Below are 24,312 nucleotides of genomic sequence, written 5' to 3'. Positions count from 1 at the left end.
TTTAATGGTCCTACATCAAATGGAACATTAATTTCATAATATCACCTCCAGTCCTGTCATGTCAAAAAACCTCAATGGAGTCCCTTTAAACTTTCACAACCTACTTAAATTAAAACAGTTTAAAAATGAATTCCAAATACCTGGCAGAAGTGAGAGGCAAGTGATTGGAAATTATCAACTTTAACTACTTGAACTTAGAGACTTCAAATATCAAGATATAAATGTAAGACTTTACAAATGCATATCTTATATAGATTCTACATTAATATATTTTAAAAAGGAAGACTATTATTGTAGAGTCAAAAGAGGAAGGAAATTATCAATGGCAAGAAAATTTACCATACTAGTTAACTAAGATATTCATAAAACAGTAGTGGGAACATATGACCTATCTGTAGCAATTGACTCATCACAACTAGTGTCATCAACATCATATACCTGCATTGGTATCATATACTTGGTTGGAGACACTCGTTCCGGAATATGGTAATCTCCTAATCCACTTTCAATATCTGTAAATGCTGAAACAGAAACCTCCGATCTGTCTGTAAACAACTGATCACCTTCATCAAGCTCCGTTATACTAATGTCATCCTCTATTAATTCCACAACATGAGCACTGGCTGCTGACAATGAAAGCTTGTCCATGTCTAAAACTACAGAGTTACCAGTCTGCTGATAACTTACTGTTTGGACTGGTTCAGTATTTTTACCCGATAAATCTAAAGGAGGCACCTTCACCTTCTTTTTAAATTCCTCATTATCATTACAAACATCTTTTAAATCCACCTCTTGTGATTTTTTCAATTTCCTGAACTTCGGTTTTAATTTTGGACGGTTATGTTCATTATTTCTTTGTTCGTTGTTTTCTGACATTTCAACTTCAGAATTTCCTTTTCTATCTTTACTTATTGTTTTACCAACATTAATAAACATCTTTCTGTCAACTTTTTTCAGCAATGACTTTGTTTTGGGTCTAGCCCCTTTATCAGAATCAACAGATATTTTAATTTCTTCAGAATTATTAACATCATTATCTTTCACTTCCCTTAAAATTTCGTTTGGTATTGCTATTTTTGTTTCTTTATATTGTTCAGCATTTGTAACAACAATACTTGGAATTAGTGGGACAGCCTTTCCAGGAATTGGTTTGTTTGATTTTTTCTTCGAATGGCGGACAGATTTGTCACTTTTGTTTAACTGGCGTACATTTTGATCTTTGGTATTTGCTATTCCTAGTGTTGTTTCCATTGGTAACACAACAGGTGCTGCACCTTCCTTCCAAGGTGTAATGGACTGTTCCACTTCCTGAGAAACTACTTCTGTTGGAATATCATAATAATCCCATGTAGGGGTTTCAGGTCTCGAACCTGAATCTTCATCTGATTTTTTACCAGATTTTGTTGTTTGTTTTTTAGATTTCTCCGCTTCTTTATTACTTTTTATACCACTCTCAACAAGAACTTCACCTAAATCAGTATCATCAAAGTCAGTTATTTCTAGTTTAACATCTGACTTACCAACTAAATTAGTTTCAGTATTTCTTAAATTGTGCTCTTTAATATTTTCTAGTACTTGGACGGGCTTCATTTTCCTCAATGGATCGTGAACTTTTGGAATACCTACACTTTTCTCATGTAACCTTACAAAACTATTTTTAGAACTGTCAGAATCTGGGCTTTCTAGCTCACCATGCAACGATACATGAAACTCACTAGAATATCCACTCTCATCTAAGGGCGTTATATTTAAATCCAATTTAGGAACATTTGGCACAATTTCAAACTTTTGGTTCATATCTACTTCCACAGATGGAGAGTGATGTTTCCATGGTTGCAAATCTGGGTTACTGGCAGCTTTTTCAGATGAATCATCTGTATCCTCCGGAAGCACAATTCTCACATTTGGGCTACTAAAGAAGTAATTTCCACCTGGAGAATTATTCACAATGTCCAGTTCGGATGCACAATATACCTTCATGCTAGAAGGAATTGTGTGGTTCATACATGGAATTATTACTAATCTTTCCCTTTTCAATTTCTTCACGGCAGATTTTAACGACATACGTATCATTCCAATAAGGAAACTTCGGTGAGAGTAACGCTGTGTTACACATACCTCAATTTCTAGCTGTTTTTCTTTGACAACATCATGTGTTATTCCTGAGTATTCTAAAGGCTGACTAAACTTAAAGTTTGCCGGTGTAAATACATGTTTAACGCTAATATCTTTCTTCTTCTTCCAATGAATAGAACCTTTGGAGGAGTCCACTTTGACTTCTTCTGTTTTACGCTTTGTTTCACGTTTCTTGTCAGGCTGAAGGTAGCTCTTTACATAAATTGAATGAATCATTGAGGTATTTGCTGAAAATTAACAGACAAAAACAAATCAAAAAATTAAACAATATAACCATTGACAAAGAATCCCAGCAGAGCCATGAAATAAAACAAAATAACAAATGTAATGGCAATAACTAAATAAGGGAGATCACAGTATGGGATGTATGAAAATGACATTACAAAAAAAATATAAGTCCAGAACAGTTTTAGTTAATGATACATTTAACAGGGAAATAGCAAATTTACAAAGTGGCCATCACACAAGAATAAAGTTGCAAACTCACGAGGTGGAAGAAGTAGATCAGAGAGCTGCCATACACGTATTTTCAGTGACCCCTTTGCTGCATGGTACTCCACAGACAGGTGAATATGACCTAACACTGATAAATAGAAACATATTTTACTTAATTTAACAATTTGAAATACCTGATATCTTCCTAATAATTCACAAATAATTCAGAATAAATGCTGTAAATACAAATTTTATATGTTTTATGCTTGAATTGTAGATAAACAAAAATCTTCAGAATAAAATTAACTTGTGACTCAACTGTGAAGAAATTCCATTTTGCTAAAACATATAGTATACTGACTCTGTTATTTCCAGTTCATGTGATCTTCTCTGGGAAAGAAGCATTAACAATTATTATAACACTTGCAACATAATTTAATTGTTTTGTTTACATACAATAACATACAACTGCCAGGCATTTTTATCCTTCATGCCACACAATGTAATCTTATGAAATGCACTGAAACAACTCCTAAAAAAATATTTATCAAATAATAAAGATGAGTAAACATATATACCTGGACCATCGTCTTGCTCAAAAATGACTGATGATCTTCTACTGGAAGATAAAGATGTTAGGTCATGTGACCGGTCAGTTGAGATTCCTTCATCTTTATCGTCATCAGGGTTTAACATTAAATCCTTCATTTCTGAAACAAAGCAATATCAAAACATAAATAGTGCAAATGCTTCAATTTTGAATTCCCAAGCTGCTTCAATGTTTTATTCTATTGTCTGTTACAGTTACCATGATTTGATGAAACAAGAGTTACAGTAGGATAATGACTGTGTCCGACTAGATAGTAAAACAAGAGCCTGGATAACGTAGAAATTATTAAATTAAAAAAGGGCCATAGTTCTGTCAAAATCCATTAAGAGTTATCGCAAGCAAAAAATTAACCAATGCAAACACCGAAGCCTGGGTGAGTTAAATAGCTCTTCTTTTTCTTCAAATAGTAGGGCTTATAACAACTTTTATTATAACAATACCTTATACAAGGTGTGAACTATGAAAAATAAATCAAAATGTGCACATATTTTCATATATTGAAAAAACTTACTCTATTTTCATCAAAAAACTACTAAGATGAATATATAACATTGATGTAACAGAAAATCATCAAAAGTAATCTGACTTACTTAATCTTTCAAGAATTTTGCGTCCACCAGGAGTGACAACATCAAGACAATCTTTGTCATCCTCATCCTTAATATCATACCTGGCCCCTGCGTTTATCAGCAATTTGAGGCATTCAATGTGGCCATTTTCTGCGGCATAGTGTGTCGCTGTACGTCCCCTTTGATAATCCTTCTTGTTTGGATCACCTGTACAGAGGTATAATGGTTGCAAATGAAAACATATCTCCTTTATACAAGGGTATGAATAAAATTAAAATGGCTTCACATTTTTTATAGTGTTAGCTGCAGCCATAAAACAAAGATGTGTTTCTCTTTGTGCTCATGAATAATAACAACATGTACAACCTTCATCTGGTAGGCCTAGCATTTTTCTGCCATCTTTCTTCACTACTAACAGTGTAAAAATTGCAAATTTAAACTTTTATACATTTTTAAATTCTAAAAAACATCGTGATATAGCCACTTTGCCTGAAATATTAATTTTTTATCACATAGAGCTTGGCGCAGGAGTGTAATACAGTCATTTGATAAAAACAATATTACACTTGTGATATAACACTTTGATGTGAAGTCATTTGCATAATATACAAATATAGCGTTAAAGGGCACTAATGTAAGTGTAACACTATACGCGCATCATTGAAAAATCTTTTAACAGTTTACTGTTCTTATCTTATATCTGTGATAAATAGATAATAGATTAAAAAATTTAGTATTAAAGCTACACTCATTCAATATTCTCTATGTAAGAAATACAGTTATCATATGGTCTCTTATACAACAATAGACTATTGTTTCTCTTCTTTTCTCTCTCTGATATTTAAATTTCATTTAAGTGACAAGTTTATAGTTATACATTATAAAGAATTAAGACAACAGCAAAAAAAATGCATACCACCATCTGGGATTAGTAAAGCATTGTTTGTGTTTTAAATCACATCAACAATGTAAAGAACATATAACTTGATTGGACTTGTTGAATTCCTAAGCAACAAGCAATTATCATGTTTATTTGGCTAAAGTATGATAAATGATATGAAACACCTCTCTGTACAGATTAATAATGACAATAGCAGGAAAAATAAATTTGACATTTATGATAACAGAAAAAATGCAACTGGATAATCAAGGGAAAATTAAAGTGTATAAAGCTACATGAATAATATTTGTTCATAAAATTATTAAAAGAGTACTTCTAAAATATCTGTATAAAAGAACTGTTTCTTTGATATCATAAGAGCCAATGGCCTGGCCCATTCATAAAATCACTGCTAAATGGTTGAACCCCTACTTCTAAAAATAATTTTAACATTCATAAATTTTAATAAAAAATATTTCATGAGATATAGCTTTATACCCTTCAAAAATTCTATTCAAAGATCCAAACCTTTTTTTTGTAATAGCAACTTGAGAATTTCTTTGTCTCCATTATATGCAGCCTCGTGAAGGGGACTCCACATATACACTCCGATCAGATTGGGATCATAACCTTGCTGGAGGGCGATCCTCACATCCTCAATCTGAGAGAACCTCACAGCCTCATGAAGCTTTGTGTCAATTTGTAGTTGACCATCTACCCCACCCATTGCATCTTTTTCTTAGTCTATTGAAACAATAATTAATATTAATATGAATTTTTACTGATTTATCAAATATGAGTACTTAACTCATTATTGTCTGTCAAACTGACAATTTAAAACTCACTAAGGTACCATTAATACATAATGCAAGTCTGTGACAAGAATTAGTATTATATTCCAGTAAAATACTTTAAAGTTGAAATACTATAGTGACATGCTTATTGATCTATGGCGAATATAATTCAGGTTCACATTTAGAATGTTTGACAAAGCGTGCCCGTGTGTCAAGCATACCACATCAATGTGTACCACCTTTATCTTTTATAGAGAATTGATTTGCTTATCAATTGTGTTTTTGTTTTTGTAAACAGACAGATCATTTTTATAAATTGTCAAATTTATCATAAATATATATTTTATTTTATTTTTAAATGTTATTGTACATTAAAGAGAATGAAATTAAAATGAGTACTTAAGAAGATAAATAAAAATTTCTAGCTTGACATTGTTATATTTATATCCATAATTATTCATAAAAATATTTTTAAAAAATGAATCAACTTGATTAAAATAAATAATAGTCATATCCATTTAACATTTAATTTCTTTTTTTTTTTTTTTTTTAATGCGTTTATTTAAGGTCGCCGCCGGAAAGCCCATATGTCGGGCCATCTTAGAGCGTCCCGCCGAGATTTTTTCCAGCTTTATTGGTGGAGGAAGACCCCAGGTGCGCCTTCGGACATTATTTCTGGCACCTGGGTAGAACAACCGACCTTCCGTAAGCCAGCTGGATGGCTTCCTCACATGAAAGATTTCGACCCGAGTGAGGATCGAACCTACAGCGGTGAGGGACCTGTGATCTCAAGTCAACGACCTTAACCACTGGGCCACGGAGGCCCCCTTAACATTTAAGATTTGACAGGTTGTATTAATGGTCATACCGTATTGTTTCCATTTAACTCTCTCCCTCTAATAAACGCCCCCTACCACATTTTGTGATAGAAAAATATCTGACCTTATAGATTTATTATCCATAACAAAATGGCAATGCAAAATATCCATACATTTTATTTGAAAAATTACAACTACTAGTGATCAATCAAAAGAATACTCAAACAGAAAATCAGTAAACTTCAACTCTTTTTATTTTTTTTTTAATTGTTTAATGTCCAGCACTTTCATAATCTGTACTCTCAGCCAGTACGAAAATGAGTCATCATCACTCTCAGACAGTACAATCCCATCACCTGCCAAAATGTTTTCAATTACTTTTTTTGCTGATTCAGGGCTCGACATTAACGGTTGCCCGACTACCCGGGACAACTCAAAGTTTGGTCCGGGCAAGTTATTTTGAAAAGCACTTGTCCGACAGGGCAATTGAAAATAAAAAGCATCATTGACAAAATGCATGTACAAAATGAATAGAAATAATATCTTTTCATTTATAAACATCTTTAAAACAAAAATACACCATGAATCATTACCAATAATGTGAATATACTACGGTCATGTACATTTGTTGATATAGGAAACGGAAGCAAAAATATGAGCATGCGCCGCGGTAAGGTTATTCCCCGTTCTAATAATAGACTATATCTAATTTTGTACAAGGTAATTCCCGGGTTATGCTGTTGTTTAAATTTTGATGTTTGCATGTAAAGATATCATTGAAAATATGTAAATAATCGTATTGATCTTTAAATATAATTGTTAAATAAAGTTTTTGCATTTAAAATGATTTATTGTTTAATCTAATATAACAACATTATGAACTTAGTCAACGAAGACTCGTTTACGGCTGTTGACTTGATGATTGAACGAGGAATTACCTTACCGCGGCGCATGCTCATATTTTTCCTTCCGTTTCCTTTATCAACAAATGTACATGACCGTAGTATATTCACATTGAATAAACAGATGAACCGATGTTTTAGAAAAACTACTAAATGCAAAAAATATTTGTGTCTAACTAACAATCAATTTCATAAACAATATGTCCAGTTTATTGCCTTAATTGTTAACATTACCTAATACAAGAAGTATTAATGTATGAGCTTGTTTGTTTTTTCTGATTTATACATTTTTACCATTTTTAGGTCAGGACAAGTAAGTCTTAGGTCAGGGCAAGTAGTTTTAAAAACTACTTGCCCGACAGGGCAACCTGATTCAAAAGTTAATGTCTAGGCCTGCTGATTACAATGTCTTGATATCGTACAGGGCGCCCAGCACCTCAAGTCTTATTTTTAATTTAATTTGATGTGATGGCTATTTTAATTTTTCATCTGGCACCATTCTCCTACACGCTTTATGTCTAGACCAGATACTTTTTCTGTATGATGTTTTCCCTTCTCGCCAGCTTGTTTAATAACTTTATTTTGAAAGATGCTGTGTAATGATTTTCCTTCTTCCAGCACCTAGATGTGCCAATCATGTTGAATAGCTACATACATGAATTAAAATATCAAACGACACATGTATCGCGCTAGCCTCTATTGCATTACGTAATACAAAAAAATTAATACTGCGACTTGTTATAAAGCACATTTTTATAGTTCTAATTAGCGCCCTCATTTTTATAAAATGCACGCCCCAAAGGAGATAAATAGAAACAATTTAATACGGTAATTAATGCAAAAGTGTAAAAAATAACAAGTTGTTTGCAGAAAGAATTAATTGGTGATATGCTTCGACTTAAAATGGCAAGCTTTGGTAGCTATACTCTTAGACAATAATATGCTTCGCCTTGCATCCTCATGTTATGTTTTAACAGATTTATCGATAAAATAATTGACATCTACAATAATGCAAAATATGTCACGCTGGTTATATTGTCAACAGTTTTGTGGTGATACTTGAAAATCATTTTTAATTAAGGTAACAAAAAATAATACTGTCATTTTCATTAATGATCATGATGTAAACAATCTGTACCCCACCCACTTGAACTCATGGTGATAATGAAAATAGGCATAGCATAACTTACAATACATTGCAAAACAAGCTATTCCAAATAATTAGCACTCAAATTGAAAACGAAAACATATATCACGTAAGAGATTCTACTCTGGTTGAATCATTTTACTTGAATATAGTTGTCTAATACGTTAACTTCTTTGCTAATTGGCACATCGCACTTGCTGTTGCCACAGACGCCATTTCCTAAATATCGCGTGCAAAGTATCGTGAGATTTGGGAATTGTGGGAAATCAATGGCTGCCTTGTGCAAGTTGTGGTTTGCAGATTTCTAAATTGTCGCCGACAAACCTAATTTTGTCTGTTTTTGCAAAACATTTACCTGATTTTGTGTTGCCAGATGATTTATCTGCACTCATGATCAAGTATATTGTTATGGGCTTGCGAGGATTTTTTGTACTGGCTGCTAAGATATGGAGTTTCATATGCTACTGTTTCAAACGTCAAATTCGCTCGGTATGTAAATAAACACGAAACTATGCATGACAACAATCATGAGCTGTGTCTCACAGCTGTACACACAATTGTTGGTATATCGTGATATTTTTCCTACTTGTGAAATTGTGGGGATCGTTTTAGTTGAACAGGAAATAAAAAAATTTAGAACCGAAAGTTGACTAAAACTAAAAGAGTTGATAAAAATAGAGATGAGTCAATAAATATTAAACATTAAATTCTCCTAAAGAATTGTATTAACAGATCATCTGTCTTGTATTTTAGAGAAACACAATTTAAATGACATAATACACCATCTTTAACTATTTTTGTTCTTTGTGGAAATTTCCTTACAAGTGTCTCTATTCACACCGGTAATGTAACGATTCGCCACACTAACGATTCGCCACATAACGATTCGCCACAGTTAAATAACGATTCGCCACGTGTTCAAATACAAACTTTTTCACACCTGTTTTCAAATTGTTGATGGAAAAAAAAATCCATTTTATATTTCATTTGTTAATTACATAAATTAATTACACTGAATACAGCTTTTATTGAATAAAAAACACACGAAAACTAAATATTTTATTAACAAAATTACATAACACATTTTATAACTTCGTTATTTATATAAACTGGAAATATAATAACAAACTTTTATAGAATAAAAACACATGCAAATAAATATTTTATTAACAAAATTACATAACACATTTTATAACTTCGTTATATATATAAACTAGAAAAATATAATAACAAACTTTTATAGAATAACAAGAGCTGTCGGTAGGACAGCACGCTCGACTATTCTAAGTGCTTGATAGTAAAAGAGCCTTGATAATGTTAAATTTTTCAAGTTCACAAAAGGGCTAATTTTTTTTTATAAATTCATGTTATAGGCCTAAGAGAAAGTCTAATTATACAGTATTGGCTTGACTATTCGGAAGGTAATGTCACAAGGGTGTTTTATTGAGTATAATAATACTAATTACCTATGAATACATAAATTTGACAGAAAAGGTACAAAGGCTTGTTATTAAGATGTTTTATCAAGTAAATCACTGCTTTATTATTATGAATGCATAAAATTGTCCCAAAATAGGTACAAACCCTTCAGTAGTTATTGAGATAACAGCTTACAAAAATACAAGCAAAACTTTACCATGAATTTCTAAGTTGAAAAAGGGGAGAACAATCAGCCTAAATGCAAGAAAGAAATTATGGATCTTTGTCAGTGACCTACAATTATGACCCTAAATGCATATGTGAAGTTTGAAATAAATATCTTGAATAGTTATTGAGATATGTAAACCTTGCATGTAAACATTAACCAAGAAACTAAGTAGAAAAGGGGATATGAATCAGCCTTAATGCAAGATAGAGTTATGGAACTTGGTCAGTGACATACAATTATGACCCTCCAATTATGACCCTAAGTGCATGTGTAAAGTTTCAAGTAAATATCTTTGAAGGCCTTTAACCTTTAACCAAAATTTCTAAGTTTCAAAGGGGCAATAATTCTGCAAATATTGCAGGCAGAGTTATGCAATTTTGCAAACTGATGTACATTGTTACTATAAAAAAGTATTTTAAATTTCAATTGAATATCTCAAGCAATAATTGAGATATTTGACTTTACAAAAAAACTTTAACCAAAATTTCTAAGTTCCAAAGGGGCATAATTCTGTCAATATTGTAGGCAGAATTATCCAACTTGTCAATCTGATTTACCTTGTTACTATTAATAAGTATTGTAAGTTTCAATTGAATATCTCGAGCAATAATTGAGATATTTGACTTTACAAAAAACTTTAACAAAAATTTCTAAGTTAAAAAGGGGCATAATTCTGTCAATATTGTAGGCAGAGTTATCCAACTTGTCAATCTGATGTACATTGTTACTATAAATAAGTATTGTAAGTTTCAATTGAATATCTCAAGTAATAATTGAGATATTTGACTTTACAAAAAACTTTAACCAACGCAGACGCCGACGCGGACGCCGACGCCGGGGCGACTACAATAGCTCACATTGTCAGATAATAAAAGGATTATTTCGGCGTCAATTTATTTACAAAAGAAAAAAGTTTGTTGATAACTAAAAAAAAATCATTGTTAGATCTATTATAATCATACTGTGGCGAATCGTTATTTAACTGTGGCGAATCGTTATTACTCTGTGGCGAATCGTTATGTGGCGAATCGTTAGTGTGGCGAATCGTTACTAATTCTTCACACCTATCCTGTTTTCTCGTATTCTCGGAGGGTTAAGGACTAAACTTGGTTGCATAATATTAAAAAAAAAACATTTTGTTACAGTATTTTTAGCCTGATACACAGAGAAATACCTTATAAACAAAATATAAAGAAAGAAAGATCGTAACTGTAAGCAAAACTAAAGATATTTCTGCTTGAATATACTGACCTTCACCCTCTATGTGAAGCAGGTGCTTTCTCGTATTCTCGTGGAATTTGATTGGTTGTTAAGGCTGGTCGCTATGTGATGATTTTATTCTACATACCAGTTCAAATCATTGGTGCCACACCTAATGAGTGTTTGATGGCCTAAATCTGTAATTTTATTGTGTTTTAATAACAGCTTGGCAGGCCATATCAAACTTTTAGGATCATATTGACGCCTCTTTGGTACCAAATGATTTTGATTGTTCCAAAAATAGTTTGAACTCAATTTAGTGTTGTTATTTACATAATCTCTCTAATATATATTAAGTTTACGTTTATTTTTTAGTTACTTATTAGTTATATGAGCATTAAACAATAATTACTACTGTTTTCCATTGAAGTTGTCAAAAATGAAATGTGTTTGGGACAAACAATGTTTCATTATTGGTTTTTAATTGGAGTTCATATCTTTTTTATACTATCTATTTGTGGAACAAATATTTTGAGCTGTATTGTATAAATAGTAGTGTGAGACCGTCATTTGATGCGTCTTGCGTCAGAGACCCGCTGCAGGTTTCTGGAACATGGAAAAATCTAGAAAAGTGATGATTTTTGGGGGGAAATTGATAAATTTAATGTTTATTCTCTGGATTTTACGATGATTTCCACAGTTATTTTGGTTTTTTATCTTTTTTTGTCGCATTTCTTTTATTTTTTTAATCAAGATGAAAATGCTCTGCTAAATAGACATGTTTTCGGATATCTACGGAAGTCGCGAGCGTCGCTTCCATCCGTTTTAATTATTCCACGAGAATACGAGAAACCCCGAGAATACGAGAAACAGGGATCTGTTCTGTCGGCACTATCTAATCTATCTATCTTCCACTAATGTCAAACAACTCGCTGGAACATAGAGCTGTCTGCATGTCTAAATTGCGAAAGCTAAAAAGAGTATAAAAGAAGATTAAAAATGTTGTTGTGAAAAACATGGTGCTGGAGAACTAGTGTGAGACATGTTCCCTGCAAGCTATGACTGCACTGCTGAACTGCTCTGTGGTCTGTGACATCCAGTCTTTCTTTACATACATCATGTGCGTTCCAATGTCAGAGTTTTTGCAGTCTCTGACTTCCAAATTTTGAAACTTAATGGAAGCCCAGTAAAGTTCATTCTGTAACAACATAAGTTATCAAACAAAAGAAATAGCACCTTATCCCAACTGGATTGCATGTCTGACCACCTGTCACAAAACTTGTTTTAGTACTACTCAAAAACTGCTAATGTAATTTCATCTAAACCATTTACAGGAATGATCAGTACCAAAATCTAGATGTGAATATCATCAGCATTTTCCAGTTCAATGATACTTGTCAGAGTAATGGCCCCTTTAATGATCTTTAAAGTTTGAATGTACTACTCATAAGAGTCAAATAAAATTTAGATACTACTAATGTAATTTATAACTTGACTTGATTCAAGTTCTTGGGCATAATTAACAGGTTTTTCGGTTTAATGATTTTTAGCCAAGTTATGGCCCTTGAATAAAAAAAAATGAGTCTTTGCATTCAACAAATTTAAGATTTTGAATAAAAAATTTTTTTTACAGTTTACTGGTTGGAATTCCAGTTTTGAATTTATTCTACTTCTAACTAAATTTTCTTAAAATTTACACTGGCCTGAACTTATTTACACTGGCCATGGGCCATCGGGCCTGTGCTAAATTCAGTGACTGTTTTGCTCATTTATAATGATTTTGTTTGTCTGCTAGATAGTAGCTGCAACATGCTACAAACATACTATTACCCCTCAATACAACTGCTTAATTGGCTATCTAGTATCATCAGATGACACATGTGATAGCTGTCCGAATACTCTTGTAAATAAAGGTGATACAAGTAGCCTGGCAAGTAGGCCCATTTCTTTGCCATGTTATCATTGTAAAGAATAGTGGGACACATTGTGGCAACAAACATTACACAGCATTTTAAGGTCAACAATGTTTTATTTGACATCCAACATGGATTCAGCCTCAATTACATTGTAGGTCAAAAAGTCCTGCAAATACATTATATGATCAATCATTTTAATGAATAAATTTTAAAAGTCACATATAAAAAGATTGTTTATTAAATTTCATAAATTGCTTAAAATGTCGTATATATTTTTCTGATGGTTTAATCATATTTTATTGCTTTTACATTTTATACAAGAACAGATACATTGTCACATGTAAACATACTACAAAACAGTAACGAATACATTTACAGTTTATACATGGATGTTATAGTTATTATAAAAAAGCAAAAGGGTCGGGCCACAAGTTTTAACAACATTAGAGAATTGGCCCTTCCTTAAAATAGCTAAGGAGATTTAAGTTTTCAACCAGTTTGGATTTAGGGACATTGAGGTGTGACCAGTCATTTATACTGTATTTTCTGTCTTTTTGAATAGTTTCTGACTGTTCAGCTTATGTCAAGTACATGTGGCTTGTGGCTAAATTCTTCTGCATGATTGCTAGGGAGTGTCATGTAGATATCTCTAAAAATAAGTCTTCAGCAACTAAGAGTAAGATGTTTTGTCACTGCAATGATTAGAAACATTTGGCACAGTTTTGTTACATTTGTTGTAATGAAGATGTTTTATTCCATTTGATGAAAGTCCAATGATATTTATATCTTTTCTTCTGTTTTCAGGTTATACAACATCAAACAGTAAAATATGAAGTTATACCGTTATCACCTCTATCTAAGCATAGACTTAGTAAGTTGTCATTTTTACTAATATTGAAATTTAACAAACAATTACACATGTAATAAGAATAAAATTTTAAAAGTTTTGTAAATCTGGTGATATACATGTGTACTCTAACTCATTATTTACTGTAGGGGCACTGCACATAAATACTCAGCAGCTGGTATTACTGGGAAAGTTACAACTGAATTCATGGGTGCAAGTTTTCAGGCATATGCCTGAAGCTCAGGTTTTTTTGTGACAAATTTCATCATGTTTTACTATAAGATAATGTAGGAAAATGATTATGAATACATGTAAAGGTTTTCAGGTTTTTCCAAATTTTTAACTTGCACCCATGTGAATTGTGTACCTTTTCAAACCAAATAAAATTAAAGTAAATTAACAATTTTGGTCAGATTTATACATATACATACTTGTATTTTGTTGTAAAATAAACCATGCTAACAATTTAAAGTAATTTTTTCAGGTATGCTTAGGAGAAAGACATTAGTATTAGATTTAGATGAGACGTTAATACATTCACATCATGATGGAGTTATACGACAGACTGTTAAACCAGGGACACCTCCAGATTTTGTATTAAAGGTAAGACGTTTTTAAGTGGCGGCGTATTTTTTACACAAAACACAAAGTGTTCCTTTAATTGAATTCCAAAAATAGCCTTAGATAAATTTGATGATATTAATTGATGTAAAGGTACAGTTTACGTCTTAAAGTAAAGGAATGATTCGGAAGGAGAAAAGAGCTAGTTGTTTTTGCTGCTGCTTATTGTGACATTTTACTAGATATAACCTAAAATTAACCTCTGCCTCTAGAATAAAGCTAGCTCACATAATTATGGTGATACACTGACTAGACCTCCTTAAAACCTCAATTGTCCTTAGATACAAAATCTGCTATAAATAAGCCTTTGTATAGACATCATAGCCATAATATTTTAATGGTCCTATTTCAGCCTGTTCCCATACTGGTATGTGTGACACATTGACAAATAATAATGTAATATTGACCATAATATTATAAATATCTTATCAATTAATAAGCATAAGTGTTTGGGGCTTTACTACCCATTTAGAGGTAGGAATGATTAAATGGCTGAGTTTTAACCCTTTGTGCCTCACTGTGTGTTTCACTATGCTCAAATTCTGCCAAAAACTTTGCCTTCTTTCATTTTATAAAGCTATCCAGTTACAGTAAATTTAAATTATGATGGATATTTCTGATAGGGCGTCTTATTTGTACATGTCTTGTTGGCGGCACTTACATATCTTGTGGGCTCCTGAGTACCCAAGGGTTTTCCTTCACTGGTTAAGCTTGAAAATTAATTATTTTGAATTTTTATTGTTGTATATATTCAAGGTTATGATAGACAGACATCCTGTGAGATTTTTTGTACACAAACGACCACATGTAGATTATTTTCTGGAAGTTGTAAGTACTGTTACTTCTGTATTATATTAATTATAATGATCACTAGATTACTGTACTTTTCCAACTAGATCAATAAGCAGACATAGTTTACAATTTTTGTTGACGTGACAACCTTATATTGTGTTGTCATTGTCAGATTGTACTGTGCTCTTCCTTTCTTACTGTTTGATGGAATCCAAGAGCTTATTTTCATATTAATTCTAAACTGTCCACTCACTTGGTTCAATAAGGATAACATCCGACTTGAAATCCAGGTGTTGCTACTTGGGTTTTTGGAAGAGGCCAAATTTCTGTGTTACATTTGATCTGGGATATTGAGTCAAATAGTCATTTGTTTATCACTACTACTGAAAACATGTTGGCTTTGGAATTAAATCAGTTGTGGATAATTGGTAATTACTGGTCAATTACCCAGGAAAGTTGGTAAGATGGAATTGGGTGTGCAAGACCAAAAAATGTTGAAGTCAGTATAAAAACCAGACCAACATATTGAATATAAATGGTAAGTTCTGCAACAGAATCCAGGAACATTGGTTAAATAATTGCATTTCTATTTATATTTAAGAGTGTAATATATATGTAATACAACCATACATATTATAACAGATTTTGTTTGTATTGTAGGTGAGTCAGTGGTATGATTTAGTTGTATTTACAGCCTCTATGGAGATATATGGGGCAGCAGTTGCTGATAAACTTGATAATAACAGAGGAATATTAAATAGACGATATTATAGGCAGGTTAGTATCATTGACTAGTGTCCACAGGTCTTTACTGACCAAAATCCATTCAGTAGTGACGGCATGGCTGAATGGTTAGCTCGTCGGACTAGTAATCTAATGATAGCTAGCTGCATTGGTTCAAACCCCGTCAGGAGCAAGTCATTGTTTTTTTATGCCACCGCAGCATCTGCGATTCACCTGTGTGTTTGTTTGTGTGTGTGTGTGTTATATAGATTATATAGTGAACTTAAAAAATCTTCTTGTGAAAAACCACTTGTCCAATTTCAACCAAACTTGGCAGGATTGATCCTTGGGTGAAGGGCTTCCAAAGTTGTTCAAAGAATTTCATTCCATGCAGAAAACTGGTTGCCATGGCAACCAAAAGGAATTATAAGAATAAATTTAAAAAATCTTCTTGTAAAGACCCAAAAGGCCTAGAGCTTAGATATTTTGCATAAGGCATTGTCTGGTAAACCTCTATCAAAATTGTTCAAATTATAACCCTGGGGTCAAAAACAGCCCCGCCCCGGGGGTCATTGATTTTCACTATATGTACATATAGAAAAAACTTAAAATAACTTCTTGTAAAGACCCAAAAGGCCTAGAGCTTAGATATTTTGCATAAGGCATTGTCTGGTAGACCTCTACCAAGATTATTCAAATAATAACCCTGGGGTCAAAATCGGCCCGCCCCGGGGGTCATTGATTTTCACTATATGTACATGTAGTAAAAACTTAAAATAACTTCTTGTAAAGACCCAAAAGGCCTAGAGCTTAGATATTTTGCATAAGGCATTGTCTGATAGACCCTTACCAAGATTGTTCAAATTATAGCCCTGGGGTCAAAATCAGCTCTGCCCCGGGGGTCATTGATTTTCACTATATGTACATATAGTAAAAACTTAAAATACCTTCTTGTAAAGACCCAAAAGGCCTAGAGCTTAGATATTTTGCATAAGGCATTGTCTGGTAGACTTCTACTCAGATTGTTCAAATTATAGCCCTGGGGTCAAAATCGGCCCTGCCCCTGGGGTCATTGGTTTTCCTTATATGTATATAGAAAAAACTTTATAGTAAAAAAATTTCTTCTAGCAAATGCTAGAGGTAAGATATTTTTGCATGAAACATTGTGAAGTGAACTTCTAGCAAGATTGTTCAAATTATAGCCCTGGGGTCAAAATTGCCCCTGCCCCGGGGTCATTGATTTTCAATATATACATATAGTAAAAATAAAAAAATCTTATTGTCTGAAGGTACAAGGCTTAGAGCTTGAATATTTGTTAAATGATATCATCTATAGGTACTCTACCAAAGTTGTTCAAATTTTGCCTCTTGTGTCAAAATTAGCCCCGCCCCATGGGCCATAGGTTTTCCTTATATGTATATAGTAAAAACTTAAAAAATCACCTTCTCTAAATTTACAAAGGCTAGAGTTAAGATATTTTGCATGAAACATTATGTAGTGAACCTCTAGCAAGATTGTACACATTATAGCCCTGGGGTCAAAATTGGCCCCACCCCCAGGAGTCATTGATTTTTACTATGTACATATAGTAAAAAAAAAAAAGAAATATTTTTGTCTGAAGGTACAAGGCATAGAGCTTTGATGTTTGCTCTATAATATATTCTATGGGTTCTCTACTAAAGTTGTTTTAATTATGCCCCTAGTGTTAAAATTGGCCCTGCCCAGGGGCAGTGATTCTCATTATGTTCACATAGTAAAAACAGAAAATAAAACAAATCTTTTCTGAATAGGAGAAAGCTACAGCTTAGATATTTGACTTGAAATGTTGTTTGGTGGACCTGTATCAAGATTGTTTTGAATTAAACCCTTGGGTCCATAATTTTGCCTTGCCCAAGGGGACAGTGACCTACTTTCTTGTCCTTTAATGTACAGCAATGAAATTTTGACCATGTGCACAGTTTTAGTTGTAAAATTGAACTTTGATATCTGGTGAACTAGATTTTGATGATGTGACCTACTTTTTGTCCTTTGATGTACAGCTATGAAATTTGAACAATGTGTACAGATTAAGATGTTAAGTGAACTTTGATTTCAGCTGACCTAGATTTTGACAAAGTGTCTTACTATGTTGTCCTTTGATGTAGTCATGAAATTTAGGCTGTGTGAAATATGACCTTCACCACCAAATTCACTAGACTCAAGTGCATTGATATATTCCTACTCTGATCTTTTATTGAGTTAACAACAGATTTAACCACTAATCTGATAATAAGAATTAGATAGGTCAGGGATCTATGCATTATGACAATCTTCAATTGTATAGAAACAAAAAAATCTGTTCCTACACTACTATTTAGTGTTGTATTAATGCGGTGGCATAGCATTTTTCTCAAATGCAATCTTGTTTTAGCAAGAAACTTTAAACTCATTGCTCAGTACCGGTTGGTTCTGGGAACAGATTTGAATGTGTGTTTATAGTGTAAGCTTCTAACTTCTTGCACAATCAAACTAAAATAAATTCTTTATAAAACAAGATCCATTTCTCCTATAAAATTTCATTAAACCTGGTCAAGATTTAAAAGTCTGGATCTGTCACTCAACATTGTTATAAAAGTTTGCTCTTGCAAGGAAGTATTAGTGCATATTGTTATGATACCCTGTTTTACAAGTATGGATTTCTTCTGATCTGTTTTTTGCCCCCTTGTGAATTAAAAAAAAGTACTACATTTTTGTACATGGCACTTGTTTCACTGTCTAGCACTGAGACTTGATGAGGACTCCAATGTGACAGTCCTTGTGAAAATTCCTTGCTGCAGATAAATAATTTACTTTGTTCTGTCATCTACAAAGATTTCATTGTACAGATTCAGAAGCAATGATTTTTAAGGTTATCAATAATGATATTTATATGAACCTGCAGTTGTTAACTTTGAATCATGTTGGTGTGATATGATTATGCACACGGGATTTAAAATGTCATTTCAGAACGAACCAATTTTTGCATTTGTATTCTGATGGTAACAAGTTGACATAATATAATTTTATGCTAGTTTCAGTTTTCATAAAATCAATGATCAGAGGTTTCTAAATTGGTCTAGATTTTTTAAATTTCATTACATTAAGGGAAAGTTTCTGTAATGCTTTCCTGCCAAAAAATTTCTCTAACATCAGCCAATATCATAATAAATCGGCCATTTCCAGAACATTATTTTTCATGATCTCTTGGTATTCAAATAATTTTTAAGAGTTTATACCGAAATTTAGTACATATCAATAAAGGATGAGTGCTTGTTAAAAATCTAATGCCTAAGATTTTGGAAAAAGGTATTGTGCTGGAAATAACCAACTTGCTTAGATATTGGCCGATGTTAGATTTTTTTTGGCGGGAAAGCATGATAGTAAGACTACCTTATTTATTGATATTGTACAAGGAGTATACATGTATAAAGTTTGATGTTATGTAATATTTACAGCATTGTAATTTAGCAGCGGGTAGTTACACTAAAGATCTCTCTGCCATTAACCGTGACCTCTCCAGTATATTTATACTAGATAATTCACCTGTGGCATACAGAGCTTATCCAGGTAATATCACTCTCTCATTTTGTATATGACTTGTATCAACACATAGTAAGACTGTTCTAACCTGTATCACCCTCAGTATCTTAAATAGACCTGTCCATCTCTCAGTCTGGACAAAACAGTTAATTATTTACAGGGAAAATTTCAAAATATGTACTGAATGAATACATTCATGTGAACACTCCCACTTCAAGCGGGAGACTACCTCTTTCTGCAGCCATGTTTTCAAAGATTTTTCTTAAAATAAGGGGTATTTTCACAAATGTAAGAAATCTCCCTATTTTTGATGTCAGAACTGCATTCTTTGTTTATTGTAAATTCTAAAAATCTACCTCTTTTTGAAGAAAAATCTCCCACTTGATCATCGAAAAAAGTTCACATGTATGTGAATAGTGAACAGTGCAGACCATGATCAGACAGCTTAGATGTGAGGGTTAATCTTGGTCTGCACTGATCATATGGATTACTGGTAATTTACATGGATTACTGGTAATTTACATGGATTACTGGTAATTTACATGGATTACTGGTAGTTTACATGGATTACTGGTAATTTACATGGATTACTGGTAGTTTACATGGATTACTGGTAGTTTACATGGATTACTGGTAATTTACATGGATTACTGGTATTTTACATGGATTACTGGTTATTTACATGGATTACTGGTAATTTACATGGATTGCTGGTAATTTATATCCATGGATTACTTGTAATTTGCATGGATTATTGGTAATTTACATGGATAACTGGTAATTTATATGGATCACTGATGATTTATATGGTTTACTGGTAATTTAGGTGAATTACTTGACATTTATATGGATTACTGGTAATTAACATGGATAACTGATAATTTAATTTTCATGGATTACTGATAATTTACATGGATTACTGATAATTTACATGGATTACTGGTAATTTACATGGATTACTGATAATTTACATGGATTACTGGTAATTTACATGGATTACTGGTAGTTTACATGGATTACTGATAATTTACATGTATTACTGGTAATTTACGTGGATTACTGGTAATTTACATGGATTACTGGTAATTTACATGGATTACTGGTTATTTAATGTTTTGTCTCCTTGTTTTTGTGTAAAAATAGATAACAAACCTAATAAAGCTGTTTTAACTTTAATGTGTCCTATAATTTATATTTTGTGTAAGACTTTGAGAACAAACAAAATGCATGTACATTTGCAGTATATTATGCTCATAATTTATATTGACTTATGATTTAATAAACAAAATATGACTGTTGACATTGAGCTTTAAATAACCTTGATTGTCAAGGTCAAAGTATTAAATTTTGGTTAAGTTGTCATAATTTTGTTATTTATGTACGGTTTTAATTCATATGTGGACAAAACGACACTTGTGACCAAAGAGACATGTGGAATAATTTAGAAATGACCTTAACCTTTAAATGACCTTGATTTTCAAATGATTACATTTTGATTATATTTTCTAAACTTTGTCATTTATTTATGGAAAGTGGCTCTTGTTGGGGATATTAAAATGAAAATTTGAAATTGGTCAGTCAAGGTTACTATTTGGCAATTTAATACATTTCAGGACATAAATGGTGATATGTCTGGGGTCTCTACTCTCAGTGCCTGAAAAGGTGCATGGAGCCCCTTATTAAACTTAAAACACACACATGTTGGTCAGTCAACAGTATAGGGCCTGGTCAGATTTCATGGATGTAGAAGCTGGCCCGGCTATTCACTGGCAGTAAAGGTTTATAACTTTAGATTTCAGCAGATTAGCCCTTAGCATTCTGAAACCGAAAGTGATTAACTTTTACCACCAATATCCATGCAGTCTGACCTGGCTTTATACTGTTGGTAGTTTAGTTTTTGTACTTTTACGTGGACGTTTTTCAATGAACTGTTACAAATTATGTAACATGTATTCTGCATGTTAAGGGTTAAAAAATGATCGCCTGTATAATAATTGATTATGTTTATATTTCAGATAATGCTATACCAATCACGTCATGGTTTAGTGACGCAACAGATACTTGTTTATTATGTTTATTACCGCTGCTGGACTCTCTACGATTCTGTAACGATGTACGTTCTGTCCTCAGCAGGAACTTACACAAAGTTGTCGTATATTAGTTTAACACTCAGATACCATTATATACAGACAGTATCATAGGATCATCTAATTAATCATGTGTCATTATTAAATGAGCCATGTCACGACAAAACCAACATAGTGCGTTTGCGACCAGCATGGATCCAGACCAGCCTGCGCATCCGCGCAGTCTGATCAGGATCCATGCTGTTCGCTAACAGTTTCTCTACTTGTAATAGGGTTTATAAGCGAACAGCATGGATCCTGATCAGACTGCGCGGATGCGCAGGCTGGTCTGGATCCATGCTGGTCGCAAACCCATTATGTTGGTTTGTCGTGACGCGGCTCATATATTGAAACAGTCAAGAATTATGTTTGTTAGAATCACTGTTTTATTTACATAAACTTTCATATCTCTGCTAAGAACATCATTTTTATTCTGTTTAAAAAGTGTATGTTAAATAATTTTATATCCATATTCGGTCACTTCTGGTGCAAAAAGAGTTTAATTTTATATTCGTCTACCAATCAACCCATTATTGGATGTCACAAATATTTGGTAAAATGTATATTTGTGTTGAAAATAATTCTGTTGAAATAGCAATATGTGGCTATTTTTATGCTGTCAACAAATTCCAGCAATTTTAGATCTTGTTCATTCTGCATAACAATAGCTCTAGATAAATAACATATTTATATTTGTTAAACTGTTACTGTAGTTGTGCCGGGATTATTCTGTAACAACAATACTGAAGAAGTGTGTATCAGACTTGGAAAATATGATAGATTTAAAAAAAAGTTTTTAGAAATATTTGTATATGCATGTATATCTGAAAATGGGAATAGTTTTTATGCTCCCACAAAGTGGGGAGCATATAGCGTTGCACTTGTCTGTACGTTTGTCCGTCCGCCTGTCTGTCTGTACGTCCCGAAATCTTGTGAACGCAACTCCTCTAAAACCGGAAGGGCAGATTTTGCTTAAACTTCCAGGGATGAACAACCTTAATGTGTAGATGGTAGTAAAGGAAGGAATTTTTGCTGCAACCAAATTTAACAGAATTTAGCCCTTTGTTGATTTTTTCACTATATACTATGTAGAAATCTTGTGAATGCAACTCCTCTTAAACCGGAAGGGCAGATTTTGCTTAAACTTCCAGGGATGAACAACCTTAATGTGTAGATGGTAGTAAAGGAAGGAATTTTTGCTGCGACCAAATTTAACAGATGATTTTTTCACTATATACTATGTAGAAATCTTGTGAACGCAACTCCTCTTAAACCGGAAGGGCAGATTTTGCTTAAACTTCCAGGGATGAACAACCTTAATGTGTAGATGGTAGTAAAGGAAGGAATTTTTGCTGCGACCAAATTTAACAGAATTATTGCCCTTTGTTGATTTTTTCACTATATACTATGTAGAAATTTTGTGAACGCAACTCTTCTTAAACCAGATGGCAGATTTTTCTTAAACTTCCAGGGATGAACAACCTTAATGTGTAGATGGTAGTAAAGGAAGGAATTTTTGCTGTGACCAAATTTAACAGAATTATGGCCCTTTCTTGATTTTTTCACTATATACTATGTAGAAATTTTGTGAACGCAACTCCTTTTAAACCGGATGGCAGATTTTGCTTAAACTTGCAGGGATGAACAACCTTAATGTGTAGATGGAAGTAAAGGAAGGAATTTTTGCTGCAACCAAATTTAACAGAATTATGGCCCTTTGTTGATTTTTTCACTATATACCATATATATGTTGTCAGTGGGGGCATCCGTGTCCTTTGGACACAGTTCTAGTTATACCATCTTTGAACAGCATAAAAAATGTATTGACAGAATTTCTTTTGTTTTTCTTTGTTTGTATTGACATAATTTGAAATTAAGTCCTAGACATAAAGACATGTTATTCCATGCATAATTTATGTATACAGTTTGAATATTTTATTTTGGAGTTATTTTTGACAATAATTTACAGGTTCTCCAAATTTTGAAATAAAGAAAATATGTAATACCAATGAAAAATGGGTTTATGTAAAAAAAATCAGTGATTGTCTACGATTGATATGTTTTTGTTACCCACTGACCTCACTACTGGTTCCAGGGAGAAATGAATGCCAGCCATTGGTTGATTCAAATTAATCGCCAACCAATCAAATGCTGGTGTTTGAGAACAGTTTTGCATCTAAAAATTTGTAGGATTCATTTTCGTTCCTTTAAATTGCAAAATACCTTAAAATATGAAGATCATTTAAGAAACATGAATGTTAATCAGTAGAGATTATGTACAGTACAATCTGTGCAGAACAAGACCCTTTTAGAGGCAACAGTTTTGGTTGTTGCTAAGAGACCATTCTCTAGAGAGAGGAGATTTGTCCCGGTTGTTGTCAATGGGTTATTGCTTTGCAGAGGTTGCAGTGTAAACTTGAAATTTGTTGTTACATAATTGTTATTATTTCACCATTATAAAGGCAGCTGTGCATTGGGTATGCTGCACACAATTTTATTATTTACATTAATTTAGTTTGTTCTAGAAACTTCAAATATCATACTTTGCTGCTTTCAGATTTTATATTAATTTCACTCCTCAGATTGATA

General features: G+C 32.8%; 2 protein-coding genes across 2 annotated transcripts; one reads left to right on the top strand and one right to left on the bottom strand.

Annotated features, from left to right (window-relative positions):
* Window positions 1-32: 32 nt before the first annotated feature.
* On the bottom strand, window positions 33-8,507 carry LOC132725436 (uncharacterized). Its single transcript, XM_060710573.1, has 6 exons — window positions 8,335-8,507; window positions 5,159-5,374; window positions 3,772-3,957; window positions 3,150-3,281; window positions 2,624-2,719; window positions 33-2,363 (listed from the first exon to the last, which is right to left on the bottom strand). The coding sequence occupies exons 2-6, from the start codon at window positions 5,355-5,357 to the stop codon at window positions 361-363; spliced, it is 2,616 nt and encodes an 871-aa protein (XP_060566556.1). The 5' UTR covers window positions 5,358-5,374; window positions 8,335-8,507; the 3' UTR covers window positions 33-360.
* A 40-nt stretch (window positions 8,508-8,547) lies between these two features.
* Window positions 8,548-24,080, top strand: LOC132725435 (CTD nuclear envelope phosphatase 1-like). The gene is made up of 7 exons (XM_060710572.1): window positions 8,548-8,780; window positions 13,860-13,926; window positions 14,387-14,505; window positions 15,280-15,351; window positions 15,976-16,092; window positions 19,513-19,624; window positions 21,613-24,080. Exons 1-7 carry the CDS (start codon window positions 8,682-8,684, stop codon window positions 21,756-21,758), a joined length of 732 nt encoding a protein of 243 aa, XP_060566555.1. The 5' UTR covers window positions 8,548-8,681; the 3' UTR covers window positions 21,759-24,080.
* Window positions 24,081-24,312: the final 232 nt, after the last annotated feature.

This window comes from Ruditapes philippinarum, unplaced genomic scaffold (genome assembly GCF_026571515.1).
Source record: "Ruditapes philippinarum isolate M1 unplaced genomic scaffold, ASM2657151v2 ctg5539_1_1_1_1, whole genome shotgun sequence".
Lineage (NCBI taxonomy): Eukaryota > Metazoa > Mollusca > Bivalvia > Venerida > Veneridae > Ruditapes > Ruditapes philippinarum.
The sequence above is the reverse complement of the archived record's forward strand: the minus strand, read 5'-3'. Positions and strand labels throughout refer to the sequence as shown.

Excerpts from the sequence above, each read along its gene's own strand:
- LOC132725435 (XM_060710572.1), top strand. The coding sequence starts at position 8,682 with ATGATCAAGTATATTGTTATGGGCTTGCGAGGATTTTTTGTACTGGCT. Across the intron at positions 8,781-13,859 it reads TCAAACGTCAAATTCGCTCG|GTTATACAACATCAAACAGT; the intron begins GTATGTAAATAA and ends TTCTGTTTTCAG. Across the intron at positions 15,352-15,975 it reads TAGATTATTTTCTGGAAGTT|GTGAGTCAGTGGTATGATTT; the intron begins GTAAGTACTGTT and ends TTTGTATTGTAG.
- LOC132725436 (XM_060710573.1), bottom strand. The coding sequence starts at position 5,357 with ATGGGTGGGGTAGATGGTCAACTACAAATTGACACAAAGCTTCATGAG. Across the intron at positions 3,282-3,771 it reads CAAAATTCTTGAAAGATTAA|AAATGAAGGATTTAATGTTA; the intron begins GTAAGTCAGATT and ends GCTTTGTTTCAG. Across the intron at positions 2,720-3,149 it reads TGAGCAAGACGATGGTCCAG|TGTTAGGTCATATTCACCTG; the intron begins GTATATATGTTT and ends TCTATTTATCAG.